This window comes from Notothenia coriiceps, unplaced genomic scaffold (assembly GCF_000735185.1).
Source record: "Notothenia coriiceps isolate Sejong01 unplaced genomic scaffold, NC01 NC01_scaffold00030303, whole genome shotgun sequence".
Classification (NCBI taxonomy): Eukaryota; Metazoa; Chordata; class Actinopteri; order Perciformes; family Nototheniidae; genus Notothenia; species Notothenia coriiceps.
Window position 1 is genome coordinate 1 of NW_011363004.1, and position 12,761 is coordinate 12,761.

At 42.8% G+C, this 12,761-nt stretch overlaps 1 protein-coding gene across 1 annotated transcript; it reads right to left on the bottom strand.

Annotated features, from left to right (window-relative positions):
- Positions 1-10: 10 nt before the first annotated feature.
- LOC104959490 (amyloid-like protein 2) lies at positions 11-12,289 on the bottom strand (the record flags this gene model as incomplete). Its single annotated transcript, XM_010787392.1, has 6 exons — positions 11-210; positions 572-765; positions 976-1,196; positions 3,511-3,623; positions 10,236-10,365; positions 12,101-12,289. Coding segments are annotated over 6 exons (1,047 nt in total), but the record flags the coding sequence as incomplete, so codon positions are not given.
- Positions 12,290-12,761: the final 472 nt, after the last annotated feature.

Genomic DNA, 12,761 nt, shown 5'->3' on the forward strand with positions numbered 1-12,761 from the left:
GAGGGGGTGCTGTCGGACCAGCCCCGGTCTGGTGAGACTTACTCAGGCGCTTGCACACGGCCATGCAGTACTCCTCTGAGTCGAAATTGTTGCGGTTGCCGGCACAGCCCCCGTAAATGAAGCGCACACACTTCCTCTGGCTCAAGTCGAAGTGCCAGCGGGGCATGGAGGCTCGGCAGGGGCCGGTCTCAGCCTCCAGGGTGCACACCGCTGCCAGGGGACAGCTCGTTAGATCATCCGGCCACTAGGGGCAGCACTTAATTCCAGTCTCAATAACAAACACAAACATTTGAGCAAATCCTAAAGCAAATGGCAGCAGTTTGGCTACAAATGAGGCAGGATGATTTGTCCTTGTACTCTGATACTGCAGAACAGAAGTGCTGCGAGCTGAGGAAAGGGCATTGCTGATGCATACACTTATCTAATTACAGTCTGACTTAGATTTACGCATAACTGCCTATAGTGTAAAAGTTAAAAAGGTTTGATTATATTTAAGTGGTGGGCAAAGAGCCAATAAGAGAGAGGGGGAGTTAGAAGGGTGCATTATAATTTAAAACAGCTCATTACAAACCTTTCACTTCCTGCAGAGTCTTGTCCTCGTCCTGGCTCTCTGGCATTTTGCGGCTCTCCTTCTTCTCATACTCGTCCTCCTTGTCTGCCTCCTCGTCCTCATAGACGTAGTGATACTCCTCCTCGTCCTCCTCTTCCTCGTCTTCGTCCAGCGGCTCCTCCTTCTGTGTGGGCTGCTCCTCAGCCGGTGCCTCACTGAGGAAGAGGAAGAAGAGGGAGGGCGGAGGTGATTGAGTGAAGGTGGAGGAAGCCAGGAAGGGGAGTGATTTATCAAACAAGGCATAGGTCAATGTCACGGCACTTTAATTCATCCAGGTGGCCAGTAATATCTGCCCTTCGTGGATATTGGGCTAGTAATATTTCAAAGACATGCCACGATGGTGCACACAACCCCAGACTGCTCACCTGTCCTCTACGGCGTAGTCTTCTTCCATGTCGGTCTCGTCAATCTCCTCATCCTCCACCTGCTCCTCTTCATCGTCCTCCTCGGTGGGCATGGCAGGTGGAGCAGCCTCCCCGGAGCGGGACGAGGGGCAGCACACATACTCGGTGCCGTGGAACTTGTCAATGCCGCAGGGCAGCAGCATGCCGTAGCTGTGCAGCATCATGGAGCTTTTGGAGCAGGCCTGACGGAGCAGAAGGAGGAGAGTTGGAGATGAAGAAGCAGCCTCTAGGCCTCTTTAGAGTTTCAACTTAGACAAGATCACATTAGTTTGACCTTCATTCATCAAGGGAAAGTTAAGAACTACATTGACAATGAGGCCCATGCCAGATGGAGGAGCATGCTAGTCGCACGGGGAGAACATAATATTGTTGACATGTTGCAGTAAGGTTGATAGATTTATTTTAATATACTGTAGATTGAAGATCAAAACCTGACAACATTTAAATACAAATGAGATTTTCACAATTTGTTTACGTCTCCACAAATCCAAATATTTTAGTTTTTCTGCAGCAAAAAGGAAATAATGATTTCCTCTTATCCCTTTTAGCGATGCATGCACAACAGAAATAACTTTTTCCAAAAAGTATTACAATTATTCAAGAAGATATTCAACATCAACACATACAAATAAATAATGTAATGATATTGAGCATATTCCAGTTTGTACAGCAAGCTTGTTGAGATTTGACATTAATTTGGTCCTTAGTTTTAGGACCATTTCTAATTTTGGCCAGCCTTATCAAAGTGTTTGGAAAATATAAAAAGACATGAGTTTATGACATAATGACTGAATTGTTTATTGTGCCTGTATATGACTTTCAAATGTAATTGTGTAATACTTCTATCATGTATGATCTTATACTAAGACAGCATCTGTTATACTTTATTTCACCAAACTTTTCAGGTGTATAAAAGGCCAAGATGTGAAACCAGTTTTTACTTTGAGACTTCGAGGAGGCCCTGCATCTATCCCCCTACGGAATATAGCCATATTGATTTGAGATCTAGCACATACGTACTAACATGATGAATGGGCCACACTTCGAAAAAGTCACGCAGTCCTTTTACTGATGTGCTATTTCTCAACAATGCTGTGTAGCAGCTCGGAGGTATGGAGTCATTTCAGAGCAACTGATGTCTGCTATGAAACTCCAGCGGAGCAGCAAGGATTATGCACCCTGCTTAACAACATCTCAGTGGCAGTTGGTGAGATCAATTTTTGAGTCATTTTTCTTACCCAGATTTTCCAACTGGTGAGATTAATTACTGCTTGGCTGCAACACATTTCATATTGAATGTGGGTTGTTTGCGCCTCGGGATGTCACACTATCTGTGTCTGCGAATGAGACTCTGATTCGAGCGTTTGTGATGCGTGTGGGGAGAGAGTAAGAGTTATGAGGCAGGAGCAGACGGTTTATGTGATCCATGAGCTGCTACTGTCGTGGTCAGAGTGGCCCCCGAGGGCTGGCTCTGGAGCTGCCTAGGGGGGATTAGCTGCATTACGACCACAACACTAATCTGATTAGCAACTGAGATGTGAGGGCTCCCAGCCAGCCTGTGATCTGAGGGCCTCAGAGACAGGTGGAGGGATATAAGGGAGCAGAGATTGGACAGTAATAAAAAGGTGACCAGTATGACAGGGAGAGGGCATGAAACATTTGTTAAAGGTCTCCTATTATAAGAAATATGTTATAGGTCTCAGATATATACAAATATATAAAAAACATGTCTATGAAGTGTTTTGCTCAAAATACCAAACAGATCACCCATTCTAGCCATGCCTCATACCCCTCTATCTCAGGCCTGTTAGAGAAGGGCTGATTCGGGGTCCGTAGCTTTAAAAAAACAAAAACAAAGGGGAGGGGGGGGGAAATCTGAGTTTATGCCTGCTCAGAATTCTAACCTGATATACTCAGCTAAATACTGCCGTGATGAAACGCCATATCACGTTCAAAACCACTTCAAGGATTATTTCTGAAACAGGATGGAGCTCAAATACTTTTTCTCTTGCGGGTTTACCACAAGGCGAGTTCCTTTTTATATATCCTGCATTTATACACATGCTCTCTCCAGTACAGGTTAGCTCTGAATGTTAGCGATGCTTGTTAATGTAAACAAAGACCATTTTACTTCCAAAACACGTTGCGCATTGTTTCTGATATCAACGTTTCTGATCGGGCCATGGATGTCAAGCCAGCCCACATTTCCAATATTACGTCTTACGGACGCAAATCTGGATCAGCACCGTTGTACCCCCGTTTTTAGAGATTTGAGTATGGAGGAAAAGAGAGAGGGTTTTGTTTTCTGACACTTTGTGAGTTCCCTTACACACATATTTATATATAAAAGACATCAAAAAGTGCATTTTGCATGAGAGGATAGGAGACCTTTAAATGAATGATTAAGACTTGTTATTTTGCTCCCATATGATTTTCCCTTTGCCATCTCGCGGATACAGCCTACCACTGTTTCCTGTGAAGTCATTCCTTCCTTACCTCCTTGGCCACTCCGTGCCACTGCTGATGGCTGACGCACATGTCCATACGCTCCTTGTGGAAGAACTTGCACTTCTCTGGAACCAGAAGCACGTCACTCACAAACTCGCCCACTGTAACATCAAATCACACGGACCAATGCGCCTGTTAGTCACACCTCAAATCAGTCTACAAAGAAAAAGGTCACTGCTCAACAAAACGGGCAGGGTTAGGAACAATACATCAACTAGAGGGACTAAAAAAGGAATAGCTGATGAGATGAGTGAGAGAAATTCATGCATCAATAATTCATAGCTGCCAGGTTCTTTACATTTCATGACAGCGGTATAACCGAAAGGCCATTTGACACTGGAACATCTGCCTGTGCACCTGATCCCCAAACAGCTTCTGCAACTCTTTAATGCAATCAAAATGGCAGTGCAGAAAATCTGGTTTCACACTGTGACTCTTTTAAGGCATCCCGACACTTCCTGCAGGTCAATGATATCATTTGCAAGATGAATTCAATTCGAAGGATGTTTTATTCATAGGACGGGGTGATAAAAAGCAGATCTGGGGGAAATAAATTACATGAAAAGCATCTTGTGAATTCCTATGAATAGTCGCAGGTGGAAAAGCCATGAGCCTGTAAGCATATGGTGCGGGGGTCATAAGAATGATTAAGAGGGACAGTGACTGCTGATTGGCTGGCAGTGTGACGAGTCGCTCAGGTAGAAGCGCTGCTGTCAGAAGCAGATGGAAAGCCAGGAGGAGAGAAGGAGGGATGAATAAAGGGTTTAAGTCCACATCAGAGTGGTTGAGGAATGGGAAAACGACAATGAAGGTGTAAAGGTTTCACGACCAGGGCTGGGAGTCGTTCTATAACCGGTCGTTTAGCGGTTTGTCACGACCTCGGCCTGAGGCAGAGCTGCTGGAGGGCTTCATATGAGGGGGAAAAAGCAGTGTTTTGGAAAATGAGAGGGTAGGATAGGAAGAGGAGAGGCTTGAAATAGCAGAGGACTCTGCAGCTGCTTCTCATCTCCGCCCAGGAGATACAGTAACACCCCCTCACACAACCCCCCCCACCCCATCCCTCCATTCTGCTGCTTCCCTGTGATTTGTGCAAACAACCCGGGAAAGTTAATACATTTACTTAAGTTCTATACATATACCCCTTTTTCAACAAAATTAAGTATGTATATTCTGTTTTTTTACACCACTAAAAAATAGGAGATGGCCTTTGTTACCTTAAACCAGAGTGAGAGTTTAATGAGTAAAAGGCTTTTTTGCAATAATCAGCGTGTTACTGTCAATGGAGTCTGGTGTCTTCTGGAGAGCATATTGAATGTATATTTGGTAGGTTAATAAATCATAATAGTTGTTCAAATCCCAGGAAAGAAATGTGATTATATACTAAAGACAAAAGACTGATGGTAGCCGGAAAAGGTGTGTTTAGCTATTAGAGTTTCCAATGTTATCATTACAGTGAAAACGCTTGACATTCATTTGATTTCTCAAATTCTCATTTTGAACTGTGAAGGTCCTCTTGGGATCAAGGAAATTGTAATTGATGTTTTTTCTAACAATTTAGATAATAAACACTCAAGTTATTATTTAACTACTTTGTTTAATTCACAACATTTAGGAGAGTACAGTATTTATTAGAATAGCTTCTTTGCAGATTTTGAAATATACTTCAGATGTAACCTGCCTTTAAAATATAAAGCATTGTTATAGCCTGCCTTAAACCCTTAAGACGTTGAAATCACCTCCATCTCGACTAGATGGGACAGAATAATGGAATAAAATAACACTCTTAAAGTGGCTATTCGGCACGAGTGCTTTCACGTTTTATACTTTACTGGATTTTGATTTTTATATTTCTTTACTTTTACATAAGTGAAATCTTTAATGCACAGCTTACTTTGTAATATATTTATTTTTCATTGGGGTATTGCTACTTCAGTAACACATCTCTCCATCTAAAGTCTTCCTCTCTTCACATCAAGAGAAACTGAGAGACAGACTCTCAGTAATCTTCAGCTCTATAGCCTGCACACACTCCCTCTTCATTTCATCTTTCTCTCTGTCTCGTTCTCTCACACTCACAGGTTGGTTGTGGGGTAGGGTTGGTTTGGAGGGGACGGTGATGGATGGTGGTGTGTGGAGAGCAGCTGCGCCTCGCAACCACTCCTGCTCAGTGTGTTTCTGTGTGTGTGTACCTGTATGTGTGTGTGTATGAGAGTATACACTCCTCTTTCTCTGTGACCTCCTCTCACGTACTCTATTCATCTGACTTTTCTTTAACCTCCAGTCTATCAGACACCCTGGCTAACACTCTCCAGTCCCCGGACAGTGTGAAGGTAAGAGTACACCAATGATACTTTCAGCCCTGGGAGGTGGTGAATTAAATTAAGCACAAACTAAGATGTGCTCCTTGAAGGCAAGGCTATTGTGTTTCAAGGACTTTCCAAAGAAAGGCTGCTGTAATGACATTTAGTGTAATCAATGTGAGATCTGAAAATTACATTTTCACAGCGATAAATGATTACATCTTGAATTTATTATATTAAAGGTGCCCTATAATGCTATATTGGGTCTTCCCTTTCCTATAGTGTGTTGCATGGGTGTTGGTGCATGTACATGGTCTTCAGAGGCTAACATCCCTAAGTTCCCTCCAATATAAGTTTCTCCCCCAAACCCCCCCCCCCCTTGCAATTACGATTTGGGCTTGCAACGATTATGAAAACAACATAATCGAAATAGCACTACTTCACTACTTCAACTATTTTTCTTCTCTATTTACTTTTTACTATTTACTTGCACTATATTTTTCTGTTTTTCTGTATTATTGTGTTGCTCTGTTGGAGGAGCCTGTGACCTAAGATTTTCATCGACATAACTACTCTGTAGCTATGTTCGTATGATAAATAAAGAACCTTGAACTTTGAAAACGATTATTTATTTTTTATTTATTTATTTATTTCAGTTGAATTATACTTAAAGTTCAGGGTAATCAACTATTAAAAACATACTGTTCCATTTTTTTTCAATATAATTTGATGTTTTCAAAGTAAATGGATAATTGTTTTTAATAATCGTGATATCAATTATTGACCCAAATAATCAAGATTATGATTTTTGCCATAATCGAGCAGCCCTACTGTCAGGTTCCACTGTTGTGCTTTTATTTTTTGGCAACCCTTTTGTTTACATTTGCATCATGGATTGTGCCTTTTAAGTGGAAGAAATCTGATCTGCCACCATGAAAGGGTTACATGAGGGAGACATGACTAAAGCCAGGAGGCAGCTGGTGGTTTAACTTACATAATGGAGACAAGATTTGCTTGTATCTCATGGTTTTTCGGCAATAGTTTAATATTGCGAAACTTTCGCCTTAACCAATTCTGTATCACTTAACTATAAGTGTTAAGTATAGACTCATGTGTAAAACAATCCCAGAAGCAATAAAGTTCATAGAGACAAGGGAGTGGTGCTCGGAAACAAGCCTGAATTTGTATCTTTTATCAACTTATTGACCACAAGAATGATATCAGGAGTCGTCATGGTGTGCCGTTCCCTTTGTTGAATAAACAGAATTACTTAACAGGAAAGGCAAAGTATGTGTCATGTCTGTAAATGTTACTAATTCAAATCCACTTCTCGTCAAAACACGTCCTTAAAATACTTCCATGCGGTAGAAAGTAGCTCAGAATAAGCCTTAACATGCCTCAAATAAATGTAAAAGCTACCTTGAGCAATAGTCGTTAAAGAAGTGTATATAAAGCGACATAAATTAAATGTGAATATGCCTTTAGAAAGATCTATATCAATCGGTGTTTACACAGAAAAGGCTTTCTTTGGAAACATGTTATGTTTCATCTGGAAGCCTGCGTTGTAGCAGCTGAATTCCCTCCCACATTTAGGTCTTGTGTAACAGATACTCTGCCATGCACACTCACCAACACCACAGCCACACATCTGCCACTGACTGTTCTCACCACCCTAGACATAATAATAAAAAAGTCTCTAAAATAATCCTGTGCTGTTTGACAAAGACATCATGCTGCAGGGATTACAGTGCCATGGTACACACATCACATTCATTTGCAGAGCCATTGTTTGGGGACGGGAAACATGGAGGGATTGTGGCTCTGTGGCTGAGCCTCTGCGTGGAGCGATGGGATACAGCATAACCCATCCCTCTCTTTCTACACTGAGCTCCTTCCTTTTGCATTATTCATATTAACCTATTAACTTGACATGGGTTCTGGCCTGGCCCTTTTAATCACATCCTTCCAAGATATAGCCCACCTCCCTTTGGTCTATTTCATTGCTTTTTGCTTGGACCATAATTAATGTACGCTGATGATTATAACGGTACGTCCACACAGCAGCAAAAAAAAAATATTGGAGGTGGGCGTATCTGAAGCTTGGGGATTTTTTGTGAGCAATGCGACCAACAACCAATCACATGAATCTCCCGCCCCCGACATACAAAGCAATAGCAATGTTAAAACGAAGTAAACTGGATATAAAATCCCCAAACAGGCGAAAACCTACCAGTTTCACCCACTGTCTCTACCACCTCCCTCCATGCCTGGTTCCTCCGGTTTGTATCCCGGTAAGTAAATAGGGACTGGTCATAAAGAACCGGGTGATTTGCTACCGCAATAACTAATTTCTCCTCCATTTTGTTAGGAATATAGAAAATGAACTGCGGTATGTCACTCCCAGCTTGCACGCGGTTTGATTGGCTAGTGCTTCTACTGTCAGATTTGCATAAACGGGATTTGATTGGCTGACGCTTCCACCTCAGCTTCAAAAGTTGAACATTGGAACACTATGTAAACATCACACACAGGTTGTTTCTCAATCTCGAGTACGCTTGCTTGGTAGCACCTGTCTGCCGAGCATCTTGCTTCAGAAGCGAGGCAAGAATACTTGAAGAGTGGAACAGGCTAGCAAGTGTGCAGGTGTGTGTCATATGAGAGGCCCCGCCTTACATTTTCCGCCACAGATTTGGGGAAATTGGTCCGTGCGCAAAGCATTGTGGGGATTTTAAGACCGCGGAGTCTACACAGATGCAGCCACGGACTTTCTCCAAACGAAGTACGCCGGGCTCGGTAGAATTCCAAGTATACTGGACATTGGAACAGTCCTTCGGTGGCACTCGATAAAGTAGTATGCTTGAAATAGTGGCTCTGGAGCAGCTTTACTCGAGATTGAGAAACACCCAGAATGAATAATTCAAAGGCGCTCTTCATTCCACTTAATATGATCGAGAGGCCTGGCAAACAGTGGGCTGGAGAGGCGAGGTGAGGTGCAGGAGGAATGCCGTGGCTCGTAGCATATGATCAGAGTCCTCAAATTAAGGTCCTAACACGCTCCATTACATAATTAAGCAGAAGCCCTCTCAATAGCTTCCTTTCGCCAACACCTTATGTCTATCTCCCCTTCTCCATCTGTCTTCCCCGTTCAGACTCCTCATTTGCAAGCCAGCAGAGCCGGCCTTTGTAATTTGATGAGGCATGAGTGCGCAGACCTTTAACTATGATGACAAAAAATGTGCAAGAACAAGCGGTGCAGCTATTTAATTATTCTAGAAGAGGTAATGAGATTGTTTTTAACTAAATGGCACTGTTGCTGAATCACAATGAGAGGTTTTGGGATGTAGCTAGATGCAACAGCCTGTGTAGAAAAGGAGGCCATCGAGTGCGGCAGGTAGTCAGAGGGAAACAGCCTCAGGATGAGAGCAGAAACATTTTGGAGATTGATTCTGCATGTGAAGCTCTCTCATCTGTATTCCTGTCTCAGCCACAGGGCAGCCAACTCCGGTTGTGGTGTTTGCTGTCCCATGAATTTCCCAAAAGCCTCCTCTCTGCATTTGCCAAAAATGCTCTTGAATGGTCGCCCATTTCACAGTCCAGTGCGACTCCTAATGGCTTTTTCATCCCGGGAAAGAGATACAACTCAATCAGCAAAAAGGCTTTCGGACATAGGCATGGTGTCCGGGAAGTGTTTGCGGCATAGAAGAAGGTATTTACTTCCTTCCTGACATATCTGGACAAGCATAGAGAGGAGACTTGTTTCAGAACTGTATTTCTCTGTTACTGCAATCCTCAGAGGCAGCAGGAGCATGCTGTGGTTTTGTTGGGGAGCTCAGAGACATGTGGCCTGCTTAGTCTGCGGCTCCATCTGACATTTAATAAACCAGAACACAGCCATGTTGCCTCTGCTGATTACAGTGATGCTGCAGGAGACAAAGGAGCGAGAGAGGTGTGGATGACGGCACAGGCGAATGGAGAAATGGGGAGTAATAAAGCCGGCCTCCCCACAGCCCTCCCTCTCACTGACCCTGTGTGTCTGTGTGAGTTTATGGCCACTGTCTGAGGGGGGAAATAAGATTGTGCTTTATTGCTCAACAAGCCTCCCCAGCAATAATAGCTTCCCCCCTTTAGCCATCCGTTCTGAGAGACATTAGCTCCCATCCAGCCTGGATCTGCTCTATCCGCAGCTCAAGGCCAGGATTAGTCAACTGAATCAGACTCTGATATTGCTCTATGTCACCACTGCCTACAGCCAATATGTATCATAATCTCTCCTTTCTCTACGATAAATGGAGGACCAATTTGGAAGAGGGTAGGGGGTGGGGACAGTGGAGAGCATCTGATACGGAAGGCCATTTACTGTCCTCTAAGTGATTTCCCCAAGCCCTTCAAGTCGTTATTAGAGCACAAGCTTACCTAAGCATTTGTAAGGCACCACAATGTGGGCGTGTCCTTTGCACACCTTCTTCTCCGTCTTGCACCAGTTCTCGATGCGAATTGGCTGGTTGCCTTCCACCACGTTTGTGATTTGAAGCTCGGGATACATCTGTTGGAAGAAGAAGCAAACAATTAGTATGCTGTGTGTGCAGGAGAGAGAAGGTGGGATAAGTGGAGCTTCAATGGGAGCCTTTAATCCACACTGTATGCTCTCTAGATACCATCTGCTCAACCATGAAAGAGCACACAACTTACTTTCCCCAAATGCCATCAAAATGTCATCAATAAATGCAACTGAAGCTTGTGGGGAAGGCTGATCTAGAACGTACAGTCTGCTTTTTCTTGTACAGCCACATAATAAACCATGGCAATATTACCAGCAGCATCTTTGCTTATGAGATACCGTAGTAGGAAGAAGTAAATGAGAGAGAGGATATCCATGTCTGGAAAAAAACAAGCCCTTATGTAGAGACAGCTAGCAGCTAGAGCCTGCTAATTAAAATGCCACCCACTGCACTGTAAGTAATGTCTGTCTCTCAAGAACAGTTCAATAGCCTCTCCCATGATGAATAGGCCTACCGGTGAAATGAAAACTGAATTTCCAAACTTAGTATACAATTCATCTCAATATCATTTTTTTTTAAAGTACAAAAGCGGCTAGCCTAGCTTGACTAAATGTAACTAAATGTTCCTGCTAGCACCTCTCAAGTTCACCAATTAACATAATGTCCACTTTATTTAATATAGTAGTTATTTAACTAGGGGATGTGGCGCTACTTCAGCAAGGGTCTTGAATATGAATATAATTCATGTGTTGTCACAAGCCACCAAAGGTGCCCGGCTGCTAGAAAGGCTATCATGCTATCTCTTTTTCAATTAGTCAGCTTTGTTTAAATAGTAGTTCTAGCATTATAGTTAATAAATAACAATAACAAATATATATTATTTTTGTGGGGAGTGAAATTAATAAATATTTATCAGCTTCTGAAGTAAGGAATTACTAGAATAGTTTGCTTACCAATGTTTTGCTATACAGCTTTTCTTTAGCTTGCAGAAAAAAAGTTACATATATTTTCTTATTCAACTCAGTAAGTGTATCTCCCAACATGTCATTCTAAAGTCAATTGCATGTATAACATTTCCTAGGCGATGGCTCTGGTTTGAAGGGCCTTTGTTAGCATGATTAGCTAGAAAGGTAGCAAGCTACTGAGTGGAGTAATGACTATGAACAGCAGCACATAGCCAGTGCAACCACAGCATATGGGTCTTTATATTTCAAACTCGACTCGACTAGATTGAAGTATATTACATATTTTTCAATGGTTTTGTATTTCAGTTTGTTTATGAATGTATTCTGCTGCCTTCCCGTCTTTGCATTTGCTTCACCTGCTCATTGTGATTGTCTTTATGCCATTCGGTTAGCTTTCCAGCATTGCCCCTTTGTTTCTGATCCAGTTTTTTTAATTTATATTTGACCTTGCCTTTGTATTATGGATTCAGCATCTGCCTAACCCTATGGTACTTTGTTTGTCTTCATAGATTTTTGTATCCTTGAACACTGTTTTTAAACCTGCCTACGGTTCATGCTCTTGGATTCTATTTTTATTTGAACCATGACAAAAACTACTAATCTCATATAATAAAATAAACCAATGATAATGGCACATCTGTATAGGCCTATAGTGAGGACTTCCTGCCTTAGTCCTCCCTAAATTAGTTGTATTGGTTGTATATATGATAACAACCCACTTTCTTCTTCCCTTTCCTGACTGACTTTGGTGTTTGAATCACCATTCCTCCGAAACTGATATGATGGAGATTAGAAATGTTTCACAGTGACTCACCTCCTGGCAGTACTGCAGCACGCCTTCTTTGGTTCCTACGCAGCTCTTGGTTCCGGATGGGTCTGGCTCCCAGCGGCCGGTCTGAATGTTCACATGCATGTTGAGCTTCCCGCAGAACATGGCCACCTGTGGCTCGGCCACTGCAAACCCTGTGCCTGCATTGGCTGCTAGCGCCTGTGGAAAGAGAGAGAGGGAGAGAAATAGGGTTTAATACAGTCAATCATTAAAGAGCCCATAAAGCATTGTGGAGTGTTGTGGCTGACTTGACTTGAGACACTCGCTTTTTTCCCATAAACTTCGGTATAAGGCTGACTCAGTAGTCTGACCACATTTCAGCTCATGTACTGCAATGGATGCTAGGTGTGATGGAGGGAAATCAGAAGCACCTGTCAATGCTTGGCTGCTTTTGTGACTCCACGCTGCAGTGCTGAGAGAGCAGAGGGGCTCAGACAGGAGACAAATTAAATGCACCACAGGAATGTGGCTTGGTTGATGGTTAAACGAGTAGGGGTTTGATTGGATTTGTGCACAAGTTTATTTTGCTCTGGTGCCCATTGAGTGACTGAGAGGCTGCCCACAGAGAGCAGGAGAGGAGAAACAACCTGAGTCCGTCATGCTTCACAAACCAGGACAAACCAGCTTATCCAGGACTCATGGGACC